The sequence below is a fragment of the Rhineura floridana genome, chromosome 7 (assembly GCF_030035675.1).
Source record: "Rhineura floridana isolate rRhiFlo1 chromosome 7, rRhiFlo1.hap2, whole genome shotgun sequence".
NCBI lineage: Eukaryota > Metazoa > Chordata > Lepidosauria > Squamata > Rhineuridae > Rhineura > Rhineura floridana.
In genome coordinates, this window is record NC_084486.1 from 139,830,614 (window position 1) to 139,844,911 (window position 14,298).

Consider the following 14,298-nt stretch of genomic DNA (forward strand, 5'->3'; position numbering starts at 1 on the left):
AGACAGGTAGGGGGGCAGTGGGGGGTGGCGTGCATGCATACGCGCATACACCCACCCACCGGGGGGCCACGGCAAGCTGATGCCCAAGGGGCCCCACATGCCTGGAGCCGGCCTGATTAAGACGGTCTTTCAGGTATCCTGGTCCCAAGCTGTATAGGGCTTTGTACACCAAAACTAGTACCTTGAATTTGGCCCGTTAGTGAACGTGCAATGTATCTTCATGCCCTCACTTTGTTGTGGAAATGCACACATTTCATGGCCTCTGTCTCTAAATGCTAATATGGTTACTGGGGAAGAACAAAGGACAAGTACGAGTAGCGCTGTGACTAATGATGCTACAAAGAACTACAAATAATTGGGTGTCAGAACAAATTAAACCAGAACTGTCACTAGAAGCTAAAATGATGAAACTGAGGTTATCAAACTTTGGACACATAATGAGAAAACATGATTCACTAGAAAAGACAATAATGCTGGGAAAAACAGGAGGAAGTAGAAAAAGAGGAAGGCCAAACAAGAGATGGATTGATTCCATAAAGAAAGCCACAGACTTGAACTTACGAGATCTGAACAGGGTGGTTTATGACAGATGCTCTTGGAGGTCGCTGATTCATAGGGTCACCATAAGTCGTAATCAACTTGAAGGCACATAACAAACAACTCCCTTAATCCGTAGCCATTTGGCTATGCTTGCTGGGGCTGATGGGAACTGTAGTTCAGCAACATCTGGAGGAACAAAGGTTCCCCATTCCTGGTCTGTAGTGACTGGCAGCAGCGCTGCTGAGTTTTAGGCAGGGGATATTCCCAGCTCTACCAAGACTGAAACTGGAACCTTTTGCCTCCAAAGCATGTGCTCTATCTCTGAGCCACAACCCTTCCACATATTTGCCTATGGGACATGTCTTGTTACACCCTTGACAGAAGGCCTGATCGCTTTCTAACACACTACTCCAACAAATTACAACATTCATGATTTGAACTTTATTTTGAATGAGTTATATTTGGAGAAGATAAAGTATTCCTCAGTATTCTGGTTTTGCTGATATCTTCAATATGCTTACTCTCCAGACATCTGTGACTTTTTAAATATTAGTCATACACTTTGGTAAAATAAGGGTAAGTAGTACATTTCAGCTTTTTTTTTCAGTAGGGCAGACACAGGTCCAAATTAGCAGCATCTAAAATATAAATCTTCTTGTGATACTGGGACCTTGGTTTGCTTATAACTCAGGAGGTATAGTTTTGACAGCAGAATGATGGGAATCATCTAGGAAAACTACTCAATGCTTTTATTTCCAAAATCCGGACTGCTGGAAAACTCTGTATGAACTAAATGTGTCCTTTGCTTAAAACAAATATTTAAGTTTTACATTTCCTTTTCTTGCCAGTTGCTTTTCTTTGTAGCTTTGTTGTTTTGGGTTTTATACTTGCAGGTGGTAGTTTGAATGTTATTTCTTTGTCATCGCTATCATCCGGCTGAGATTTTCGCCGTGCAAGAACTGTTGGAGTGCACACCGGGGTAGGATCCTGGACAGGAGAGACAAGGATGTTGCTAAATTATGCAGGACCACCACTTTATTAATAATTAAAGCCAATATCCAATGTTTCATGATTAGACCTCTGCTCATGAAATGAGACTTAAATACACTTTCCCTCCCCTGACACCCTTCATCCTAGTCTGCTCCATGGGGTCCCTCCAACCCTCCAGAGATTTAGGGAGTCTGCAGGAGGTAGGAGAGTATAGAGGTCTGTTCTGCAAATGGGCTTTGCCATTTTTTATACACATGTACATATACAAGCTGAAATAATTTATACCAAGGAAACCAGAATTGGTGGTAATAGCTGTACACGGTGGGGGTGGGGGGAAAGATACCTTGCTTGCTTCCACCCCAACAACAAAAAATGGAAGTTTGATGATCTGCCTCCAACCATTTTCTGAGGAGAACAGTTTGCCATTTGAGTACATTGCCACTTATTGCAGTATTTTAACTTCATCTCCATGGCTATATCAATTAATTGCAACCCATCCCATCAGGAGATGGTACAGCACAAAGGAGGTGGTGATGGGGTGCAATAAGACAAAATGAGGCATGCAGGTTTGTCAAAGTTACATCACCACTGGCTTGTGAACACATAGGGAAGGCACAAAATGTACACAAAAGGTATAATTTCAAGAGGGCTTATATGAAAGTCAACTTAAGGACCTTCCATTCTGCAAATGTCCAATAAACCATGTTGTTTTGTTGCTATACAGCCAAACCCCCCACTCCAAAAATGGCTCCCAGAGATAGGACTATAACAATAATACAGATGACTCCAAAACCCAAACCCTTTCCTACTGGTACTCTTTGGGTAGATCAGCAATTTAAACTTACCTCACTATTAACAGACACATTCATGTTCAAGTCCGATTTTGAAAGCTTCTTTTTCTTTATTAGAGGCATCTCAGCAGCCTATCAAAAAATCTCAGTGTCAGCAAATTCCTCTTGTAACCCGTCTTTACAACCCAAACTTCCTTTTTGGACCCACTATATTTAATATAGTTCACACACCAGGTAGATTTCATGAAACCTACATATATTTATACAAAAAGTATATAAGACTGCACCTTGTCATCAAAACAATGTTAAAATACTGTGCTACAACTGTGCCTTTTTCGTAATAAGCAATACAGGGCTACAAAATCCAATTTCAACTCCAACTCCATCAGTTAGAATCTGTCATGATGATAGCTTAGGGCCAATTTTTCACATTGCATATTTGTAGGTGTTACCAGTAAACCCACAAGTTACTAGACTGCTTAACAAAACACAATTATTTTAGTCACTGGCATATCAAAAATCCAAAAGAAAACATGAACCAAATATCTTCCATTTTAATTTTTTTCCGTCTGTAGGTTAGCGTTGCTTACCACGAAGAGACTAGACATGGACCTGTTTACATCTGACCTATGCCGTTTTAAGTGTTTAACAAAATATATGACGAGTGAAAATAAGAAATGTGTTTGCAGACATATGTATCATAGAGGTATGTACCACTCCCTTCACGAAGTTACTGATCTCTGCTGAGCATACACTGGGTGACAAACCAGGACTTGCCTCTGTGCCCACCTGTGAAATGGTCCAGAGACTCTGTTCTATTACTAAGCCAAATATTCAGAGATTTTCACTCGTTGAATGACAATATATCCTTGTTAATTCCTGCTTAAGGCACAAATGTTGCAATTGTCACTTGATGTAATCACCACTTTTGTGTATCAACCTCCCTCTCCTGAATATTACCGGGGGAGGGGACGGACATTCACTTACAAAGCCAGGAAAATCATAATCTATTCCCTTCTCAGCCAGTCTTTTCCGCAACCGCCTTTCCTTCTTCAATAACCGCTGTGTCATCTTTGCTTTCTCTTGGACTGTCCGCCTCCGATTATAGCGCTTCACTGCTGGATAAGTTGTCTTACTGAATTTTTTCTCACTGCCTTTGAACAGGTTCTCATGCACTTTTTCTGGTGGCATAAACTGGCCTGTATCACAAACACATTGCACCAGAAATCAATATGAAGGCCTTAAAAAATGAAGCAACATTCACCAAGGAACGAAGATCACAATTTTAGTTGTGTGTTCCCCAATTAGATCGCACAAGAACACTACTCTTGACTATCCGGGTGATTCTTCACACTGGGCAGGAAAAAATATTTCTGAGAATATTATTACATGGTATTACTTCCCAGCCCCTCTAGGATGCGCACCTCAATGCGGTGAGATAGTCTGAGAGTGTTGAAGAAGCTGAGAGTAATTCTGTCAGGAGTCTAGATCAAGAGGCTAGATTCCTAGAAGGGCACCCAAGACAGAATGGTCAAAGCCGAGCCACCAGACTAAGATGCATTCAGACTCAGAGGAAGACAATGGTAAACCACCTCTGAATACCTCTTATCATGAAACTCCTATAAATAGTCTACCCAAAATACAACATGAAATAGTGCTGGAAGATGAGACCCCCAGGTCAGATGGCACTCATTGAGTTACTGGGGAAAAACAATGGACAAGTATGAGTAGTGCTGTGACTAATGATGCCACTGGGTCAAAGCCAAAAGGAAGTCCAGAGGCTGAAGTGCACAGATGCAAAAGGAGAGTCCAGAGTTGTACAAGATACACAGCAGGAACATAGAATGTGAGAAGCATGAACCAGGGAAAGTTAGACATTGTCAAGAAAGAAATGGAACGCATCAACATTACAATATTGGCATGAGTGAATTAAAATGAATGGGAATGGGACACTTTCAATCAGGCAACTACAAAATATTTTATGCAGGAAATAAGAAATTAAGAAGAAACGGGGTTGCTCTAATAGTGAGAAGTGATGTAGCAAAAGCAATTAGGAGCTATAATGCAAGGTCTGAGAGAGTGATATCAATGGGACTTAATGGGAAACCTATCAACATAACTATCATCCTAGTCTATGCACCGGCAAACACAGAAGAAGAAATGGAGAGTTTTTATGCAAAAGTACAGGAAGAAATTGATCACACACCAAAACAGGATGCTCTGATAATCATGGGGGACTGGAACGCAAAAGTAGGAAACAGCGAAGAATTAGAAATTGTGGGGAAATGGGGCTTAGGAAATAGAAATGAAGCAGGAGAAAAACTTACTGAATTCTGTGAAGCCAATAATTTGTTGCTTGCAAACACATTTTTAGATCAACTGAAAAGACGACTATACATGTGGACATTACCAAATGGTCAATATAGGAATCAAATCGATTGGAGGAAGATGGAGAAGTTCTATACTTTCTGTGAAAACAAGACCAGGAGCAGACTGCGGTACAGATAATGAACTGGTAATATTGAAAATCAGAGTAAAGCTAAAGAACAAATCAATCATAATGCCAAAATACAATTTAAGTAACATCCCAGAAGAATTTAAAGATGAAATAAGGAGCAGATTTGAGGCTTTAAACCTAGCTGATAGAGAACCAGAAGAACTACGGATTGAAGTCAGAGACATTATCAGGGAAGAATGCAAAAAGAGAAAGACCTCAATGGAAGAATGACAAAACTCTTAAAATGGTTAAACAGAGAAGGAAAGCAAAAGGAGAAACACAGTTAGAATCCTAAATGCAATAATACAGCACCTAGTATGTAAGGACAAAGAGAACTACTACAATAATTCTTGTACAGAAACAGAAGAGGATGATAAAAAAGGTAGAAGAGCCCTATTCCAAAAGATTAGAGAAATCAAAGGGAAATTTAAACGAAGAGTAGGGATGCTGAATAATCAACAGAGGAACACACTGACTGACCAAGATAAAATAAAAGGAAGATGGAAGCAATATACTGAAGAACTCTATAAAAGAGATGCAAGGATGACAGATTCATTCATGGAGGAACCATATGAAGAACCAGAAATTTTAGAATGTGAGGTGAAAGCTGCACTTAAAATACTTGGAAGAAACAACTCACCAGGAATAGATGACATACCAATAGAGTTGCTACAAGTTACTGAGATGGAATCTGTCCAAATTTTGACAAAAATTGTGAACAAATATGGAAAAAAAACAATGGCCCACTGACTGAAAGTGCTCAATATACATCCCAATTTCAAAGAAAGGGGATCCCAGGGAATGCAGTAATTATCAAACTATTGCCTTAATTATCTCATGCAAGTAAAGTAATGCTCAAGATTCTACAACAAAGGCTCTTACCATATATGGAGCAAGAAATGCCAGGTGTTCAAGCTGGATTTAGAAAGGGAAGAGGCACCAGAGACCATATCGCAAACATACATTGGAAAATGGAACAGAGAAGGAATTTCACAAAGAAATCACCCTGTGCTCTATAGATTACAGCAAAGCCTTCGATTGTGTAGATCATGAAAAACTATGGAACGCTTTAAAATAAATGGGGGTGCCACAGCATCTGATTGTCCTGATGTGCAACCTATACTCTGGACAAGAGGCTACTGTAAGGACAGAATATGGAGAAAACGATTGGTTCCCCATCAGAATGGGTGTGAGACAGGGGTGTATTTTATCACCCTATTTGTTTAATCCATATGGAGAACATATCATACAGAAAGTAGGATTGAACCATGATGAAGGAGGTGTAAAAATTGGAGGGAGAAGTATCAATAATTTAATATATGCAGTTGATACCATACTACTAGCGGAAACCAGTAAATCTGATGCTGATGAAAGTTAAAGAGGGAAGCACAAACAGCTGAATGTCAAGAAGACTAAAGTAATCACAACAGAAGATTTATGTAACTTCAAAGTTGACAATGAGGACACTGAACTTGTCAAGGATTATCAATACCTTGGCACAATCATTAACCAAAATGGAGACAATAGTCAAGAAATCAGAAGAAGGCTAGGACTGGGGAGGGCAGCTGTGAGAGAACGAGAAAAGATCCTCAAATGCAAAGATGTATCACTGAACACCAAAGTCAGGATCATTCAGACCATGGTATTCCCGATTTCTATGTATGGATGTGAAAGTTGGACAGTGAAAAAAGCGGGTAAGATAAAAATCAACTCATCTGAAATGTGGTGTTGGGGGAGAGCTTTGCAGATACCACGGACCATGGAAAAGACAAATAATTGGGTATTAGAACAAATTAAACTAGAACCATCACTAGAAGCTAAAATGATGACTTGAAAGCACATAACACACAGCACACAAGGAGAAGCACCCAGTCACCTTCATCCACTTGTCTTGACTCCTGTTTCTTGCACATGGTTATTTGGGAGTGTGCCACTTAAAACGTGCTCATATCCAATACCTCTCTGCCCCCTCTACTGCTCCCATGCACTTGGATTGGCTTCTTCAGCTGCTGCCACTTCCTTCCCCTTAGCTCCCAAAACGAGAGGTGGCAAATTCTGCCACCTCTTGGAATTGAATGAATGAATGAATTTTATAAGGATTTTTTTCCTGTTTCATTAATGTTATTAGGAAATGCCGCCTCACAGCAATTCATCCTCCTGCTCCAGATCTCAACCCTAACTTTCCAAAACTTCTTCAAAGTGCTTTTAGACTAGACCCACTGAAATCAGTCAACTTGAGGGCCTAATTAGGTCTGTGGACCAGGGGTTGCTCACTGCTGATGTAAACAGTGCAGATGAGGTCAGACCAAATGTTTTCTGTAGTCCTCTGGTGTAATCCTATACATGTTTACCCAAATAAATTCCTTTTAGTTCAATGGGTCTTAACACCAATGTATGGTGTACAGGACTGAAAGTCATTCTTTCAGAGCACTTCTGCAAGATTAACCCTGAATGTTATTAGATAAAGGGTTCAACACAGAGCTTTGCATGTCAAAGGGTACCTACAATTACTGAGTGGCAAAGACATATCGAGGAAGCTGGTGGGGAAAAACAACAAGGAACTGAGTGGCAAGAAAGGCAAAGTAATGGGTAGGTTTGGGGGATAATTTGCACAGTAATAACAATTCTCTATTACAGAATTTGACAAGCTTCGGAGAACTGACGGCACTTTAAAAATGACTGATGTCACTATGTGTCTTGAAAGCTTTTTGAAAATGTTTTTAAAGATGTTTTGTTTTAATGTATTTTAAAGTCTGTTTTTATGGTGTTTTAAAGTGGTTTTACTGCTTTTGTTTGCCGCCGTGGGCTGCTGCTGGGAGGAAGGGCGGGCTATAAATAAATAAATGCTATAGAACTGCCATGTGTTTCTTTTTGGGGAAAATCTTGTGCATACTCACATTTCAAAAGTCGTTCACAGAAAAGGTAGTTGTTCATGGTACCTGCAACAATCTTAGCAACTTCATCATATTCAAATTCCACAAACGCATAACCTTTGCTACCCCCAGTCTGTTAAAGATAAGGAAATAAAGCTGAAAAATTACATTTAAATGCTAAAGTGAATCTGCGCTGGACACTACTTTTTTTTTCTTGGCTGAAGGACCTTAACAGAAAAAGGCCTTCTGAGCCATAAAATTATTACAAGTGCCAATGAACTGGTTTTACTGCACGCAAATGTTTCTTGAACTCTGTAAAATAAGACAAAGATATGGATATACCCATTAATTTAACAACTGCAGGGAGCCTCTGTTATATTACATTCATCAAGAGTGTCTGGACGACCAGCATGAATGATGGCAGAAACTGGGGCCACCTATTGTAAAGAGTGACAGGGCTTGGATGGAGGGGAACTCAGCTGAACCACTTTAAAAAATGTTAGCTTCAAGAATGTACAGAAAAGGAACAACCTTAAAAATTTCCAGTAGCAAAGGCTTATGAAACAAACAAAAGCATGCATCTTCAAACTGTAAAGAATACAATTAGGGAAACCTCAAGGACTGCCTTTCTAAACAAATATAATCCTGCCTCAGGACTGAGGCCCTTCTTGCTGTCCATAAGGTGACAGCCCACTAGAGGCCCTTTTTTGTGCCAGAAATTTTGTGCAAGAAATTGTTCACAGCATGCATTTAGCAAGGCAGTTAAAACTTTTCTGTTTAAGCAGGCTTTTGCACTCTCCTAGTTATTTTGGGTTCAATGAGTTCTGTTGTTTTCTACCATTTGTTTCTATTTTATTATTTTTAGTGTTCCACCTTCTTAAAAGAAAGCATGATATAAAAACAAAACGCTTAAGTGTTACCTTTTTACTCCTTGAAAGTCGAAGTCTTGTGACTGTCCCAAACTGATCAAAGTATTCTCTGAGCTGTGGTTCACAAAGACCCTTTGGGATATGACCTACGTAAATAACACCAGGTGTCAACTTCTCATTCTGCAATATAAAATGAGAGAATAAATGAACATTTCAAATTATACCCTCAAGTGTATTGGTTCATTTTAGGACTGCCTCTGATAATATCCCTATGTAAAGCCGTTGCAGAGAAGTTAACTTTTCCTGGGACATGGTCTGAACCAACAGAGCGCAGCAACCTTGTTGAAGTTGAGCTGGTGTGGATAGCGCATGAATAGGAGACCATCTCCTGGCCTCGACAATGGACTGGATGAGAGTTAACAAACTGAAGCTCAATCCAGACAAGACTGAGATGCTGTTGGTGGACGGGTTCTCTGATCGGATGGTGGATATATACCCTGTCCTGGACGGGGTTACACTCCCCCTAAAGGACCGGGTTCGTAGTCTGGGAGTCTTTTTAGACTCTTCCCTCACACTTGAGGCTCAAGTAGCCTCGGTGGTTAGGAATGCGTTTTACCAACTTCGGTTGGTAGCCCAGCTACGTCCCTATTTGAGTAAAGAGGACCTTACATCAGTGGTACATGCTCTGGTAACCTCACGTTTGGATTACTGTAATGCGCTTTACGTAGGGCTACCTTTGAAGACAGTTCGGAAGCTACAACTAGTGCAAAATGCGGCGGCCAGATTGCTGACAAGGACCAAGCGGTCCGAGCATATAACACCTGTTCTGGCCAGCTTGCACTGGTTGCCAATATGTTTCCGGGCTAGATTCAAAGTGTTGGTATTAACCTATAAAGCCTTATACGGTGCGGGACCACGATACCTTGCGGAACGCCTCTTCCGATATGAACCGGCCCGTGCACTACGTTCTGCTACGAAGGCCCTCCTCCGGGTTCCAACTCACAGGGAGGCCCGGAGGGTGATGACAAGATCTAGGGCCTTCTCAGTGGTGGCCCCCGAACTATGGAACAGTCTCCCTGAGGAAGTACGCCTGGCGCCGACTCTGCTTTCCTTCCGGCGCCAGGTCAAAACCTTCCTATTCTCTGAAGCATTTTAAGTTACATTGATCTAATTTTAATAATGTTTATTGTATTGTTGATTGTATTTTAATATTATTTTGTTATTCATTGTATTTTTATACTATTTTATGTTCACCGCCCAGAGAGCTATTGCTAGTCGGGCGGTATATAAATTTAATAAATAATAATAAATAAATAAAAATCTTAAGTGTGTTGTCTTGAATTCCCCAATACAAGAAAAACCACCTATAAATGTAATAAAGAAGTCAAAACACATCAGATCTGCACATCAACAGTTGCAGATGCACAGTGACTAGAACCAGCAACGGTCTTAGTGAGTAAAATGCAGTTTCCTCCTCACGGCATCCAGAGCACTGGAGCTACCCAGCATGGAGTTTTCAAAAGTCTTTCACTTTGGTTTCTGTCATCTCAAGGAACAACACATGACCATTATGAGTGCACACTCAAATGATAAATAAAATAGTACAATGTTAATTTAGTTACTGCTTCATAATCCTTAGATTTACCAGGCATCTTCATATGCAATCGCAATGGTGCATGAACTGGTTTGCCATGACTTTACCTCATGCCATTGTGATGTTTGAAAGTTGGAACCATGACAGTAAACAGATACCACAATTTCTGCCCAAACACCACCCAGACAGGGGTGCTATAAGTGTGGCACTGCAGTAACATATGGAAGACTTCCGTTTCCATGGGAACAAGGGTGATTAAAGAGTGGCACTACAGTAGGATTTCCCTCACCCTTTCAACCTTTTTATTCCCCTAGGCATTTTAATCTACCTTTTAAGCTTTTAATGTATATGAGGTTATTTATTGTTTATATTTATGTTGTTGTTCTTGTGATTTTATTGTATTTTATCCTATGCTGTACACCGCCCTGAGAGCCTTCGGGCTGTGGGCGGTATATAAATTGAATAAAATAAATAAATAAATAAATAAATAATGGGTAATACAATGACCGCATGGTATTAGATGGGAATTATAGTTTCATTATCTAGAGGCAGGACTTCCTGGTTACTTTTTCATCACAGAAAAAAAACCCTAATGTCAACTGTAACAGGATGTTCCACCTCCAGATAACTTTACTGTCTCTTGTCCAACTCATGGAGTTGCCACCACACACACTGAGTGCCACGATAAGGATTCCCTGCGCTTTCCAACTGTAATTTTTATTTGCGCCAAACAGAACAAATTTGCAAGTTGATTTGACGCTCAGATAAGTTAAAACAGAGTCAAAGCCAGGTGATATATTTTAACTCTAGACCTAAGCAATCTGAACAGCATGACAACATAAAAAAAGTCTGATTCTCTGAATGTGAGATGAAAAATAGCCAGTCCCATTTGCAGGTGGTTCACTGACACCTGGTGCAGAATGTCATCATGGAAGGGACTGCACCACTTTAGTCACCAATTCATCTTCCCCAACCTGGTTGCTCTCTAGAGATTTCAGGCTACAACTCTCATCAGCCCCAGTTAGTACAACCATGCAGGCTGGCTGGCTGTTATAGTCCAAAATTCATATAGGGCACCAGGTTGGGGAAAGCTAATTTAAAGTATTTTTACCCCACTCATCACCTGAGCGGGAAAAAAGCTTCAGAGCACTTTACAAAAAAAAAATCAATAATGAGACAGTCCCTGCCATTAGGCATACAAACTAATAAAACACAGCACAGAAAGAAAAGGGACACGGAGGAAGAAGGAAAACCCAACCCAGGCCCTAGTTCTTATTTCAAGTCAAACACTACACCTGCCTGCCTGCAGAAGACCATCACAGATGGATGAAAGGTTGCGTAACTGTGCAAGCTTTTTATCTGCTAGAAGATGCTGTAACACACAAACACTGAGAGAAAGAGATTTTAATGTTCAGAAATGGTTTTGCCCACCTACAGGCTGAAGTGGTACAGCCCATTCTACTATCACCTCAGGCCCCAGTTCCCCAAATAGGGAACAGAACGCCTCCGCCGCGCGCCAGCGGCTTTCCACGTGACTACGACAATCCCTCACCTTGGCAGCCGCCTTGCGCACGCGGTGCACTTTGGCCTGGAACTCTCGTTGCCGCTCCGGGTCCAGGGAAAGAAGAGGAGCCAGCGGGGTCGTTTTGGGAGTTGTTGTCTCTATAGTACCAACCGAAGCCGCCATCGTGCTGGTGCGGGGAACGGAAATGCCTCTGTTTCACACTCGCACGGCGTGGTCAACACCAGGAACCGGACGCTCCTTTGCGTCATTTCCGTTTGGCAGGGCTTGGGCTGTAAGAGATAGAAGCCTGCAAGAAAGAACAAGAAGCAGTAGCAGCTCTTACTAGATAGAGAACGAAAGTGTTGTCTCTCTTCTCCCGCGCCCCCTTCAGCATAGGGAAGAGTGTGCATTCCAAACATTTGCCAGGCCCGGCCTCCAAGAGGTCTTCTGTATCTTTAAAAGTTGTGCAGGGCTAAGGGAGAATTCCACCTTGTGGTTTTTCCCATTACAGGGTTGCAACAACACCTGCACTTGGCTGACTTTCTGTTCTCTTAAAGATACAGGATCAGTCTCAGGCCCTGAGCCTGGCAAACCTAGAGTGGGACCTTGTTATTCTTACTTGATCTCTCAGTGGCTTTTGATACCATTGACCACAGTATCCTTCTGGGCTGACTTGGTGAGATAGGTATTGGAGGCACTGTTTTACAGTGGTTCTGATCCTATCTCCAAGGTCATTCTCAGATAATAGTATTGGGTGATTGTCCTTCAGCCCCCTGGCAGTTGTACTGTGGGGTGCTGCAAGGTACCATTTGTCCCCCATGCTGTTTAACATCTATATGAAGCCCTTGGGAGTGGTCATCAGGAGATTTGGGGCGAGATGTCAGCAGTATGCTGATGATACCCAGCTCTGTTTCTCTGTAACATCTGAATTGGGAGAGGCTGTGCAAGCCCTGGACCGCTGCCTGGACTCAGTGGTGGGCTGGATGAGAGCCAATCAACTGAGTCTGAATCCTAGCAAGATGAAGGCGCTGTGGGTTGGTGGTTCCTGAGTTTGGATAATTGGCCAGTTGCCTGCTTTGGATGGGGTTGTACTCCCTCTGAAAGAGCAAGTCTGTAGTCTGGGGGTGCTCCTGGATCCATCTTTATCACTAGAGGCCCAGGTGACCTTGGTCGCTAGGAGTGCCTTTTACCAGCTTTGGCTGGTAAGACAGCTGTGGTCATTTCTGGACTGGCCGGGATAGCCTGACCACTATTGTGCACACACTGGTAACCTCTAAGCTCGATTACTGTAATGTGCTCTATGTTGGGCTGCCCTTGAGGTTGGTCCGGAAGCTGCAGCTGGTGCAAAATGTGGCTGCGAGACTGCTCACTGGGCCGGGTATTGCCAACATGTCACTCTGCTGCTGAAAGAATTGCCCTGGCTGCCCATTTGCTACTGGGCCAAGTTCAAGGTTCTAGTTTTGGTATACAACGCCCTATACCTCTTGGGACCAGGATACCTGAAAGACCGTTTTATCACTTATATACCCAGTCGATCACTGCGCTCTGCAGGTGAGGGCCTCCTGCAGATACCATCTTATCAGGAGGTCCATTCTGCACAACATAGGAAATGGACATTTAGTGTGGTGGCACCTACTCTGTGGAATTCCCTCCCCTTAAATATTAGACAGGCATCATCTCTGTTATCTTTTCAGCACCTATTGAAGACCTTCCTCTTTCAACAAGCCTTTTAAGTTGAGATCTTATCCCAGTCTGTGTCTGTGTTGGAATTGCTTTTTAATATGTCCTTAAACCTTTTTTAAAATGTTATTAATCTTAGATGATGTTTTGAAAGCTTTTTTAAGAAATGTTTTTAAAGATGTTTTGTTTTAATGTGTATAAAGTTTGTTTTTATGATGTTTTAAAGTTTTTATTGTTTTTTTATTATTATTATTATTAGTTTATTTATACCCCTCCTTTTGGCCAAAGGCCCTCAAGGCGGCTTACAACAAAGACACAAATATAAAATACAACATAAAAATGCATCAATAAAACAATACAAAATACAATCTGCAAAAATTAAATAACAATAGCTCTTAATGGTGCCTTTATCCATGGTACAAGTAACGGCATTTTTTGTGTTAAATTCCAGTCTCCTCAAAGCCAGCTGAATTGCATTTGCAACCAAGTCTATAGTTTCATATGTTTGTTGTTGGGAGGGGAATGTCCTGATTTTCTTGGGCGTCCAGCTGCCCCGGCGAGGCGACAGAGGGCAACCCCACTGCCCCTTCGGGGACTCCACGGGTGCCTTCCGCGGAACTTCCTCCGCTGCTGCTGCCACCGCCCACATCACCCTCCGCTTCGGGTGGCATCCGAGTCTAGCTGGGCAGGGTGAAGTCAGTAAACTCAAACTGGGACCTCAGACTCAGAGCCGTGGGTGTTGGCGCCCAGCAACATGGCCTCCTCCTCATCCCGGAAAGTCAGCACCCGAGGGCTGCACCCGCATGCCTCCACGCCCATGGTGGTAATAATGGCAGTGGCCATTAAGAAAGACGGAGAGACGCCAGCCCATGTCCTGGATAAGGTTGGCCGCCTGCTGCCGGTACAAGAGCTCCTTGTCGGCTTCGATGCTGCAGTGCCGCGTCGGTGTGTTGTGCAGCT

General features: G+C 42.1%; 1 protein-coding gene across 1 annotated transcript; it reads right to left on the reverse strand.

Moving 5' to 3' along the window:
* Nucleotides 1-958: 958 nt before the first annotated feature.
* On the reverse strand, nt 959-11,974 carry NIFK (nucleolar protein interacting with the FHA domain of MKI67). The gene is made up of 6 exons (XM_061637385.1): nt 11,707-11,974; nt 8,612-8,740; nt 7,716-7,824; nt 3,309-3,520; nt 2,376-2,453; nt 959-1,527 (listed from the first exon to the last, which is right to left on the reverse strand). The coding sequence occupies exons 1-6, from the start codon at nt 11,839-11,841 to the stop codon at nt 1,360-1,362; spliced, it is 831 nt and encodes a 276-aa protein (XP_061493369.1). The 5' UTR covers nt 11,842-11,974; the 3' UTR covers nt 959-1,359.
* Between the last annotated feature and the right edge of the window lie 2,324 nt (nt 11,975-14,298).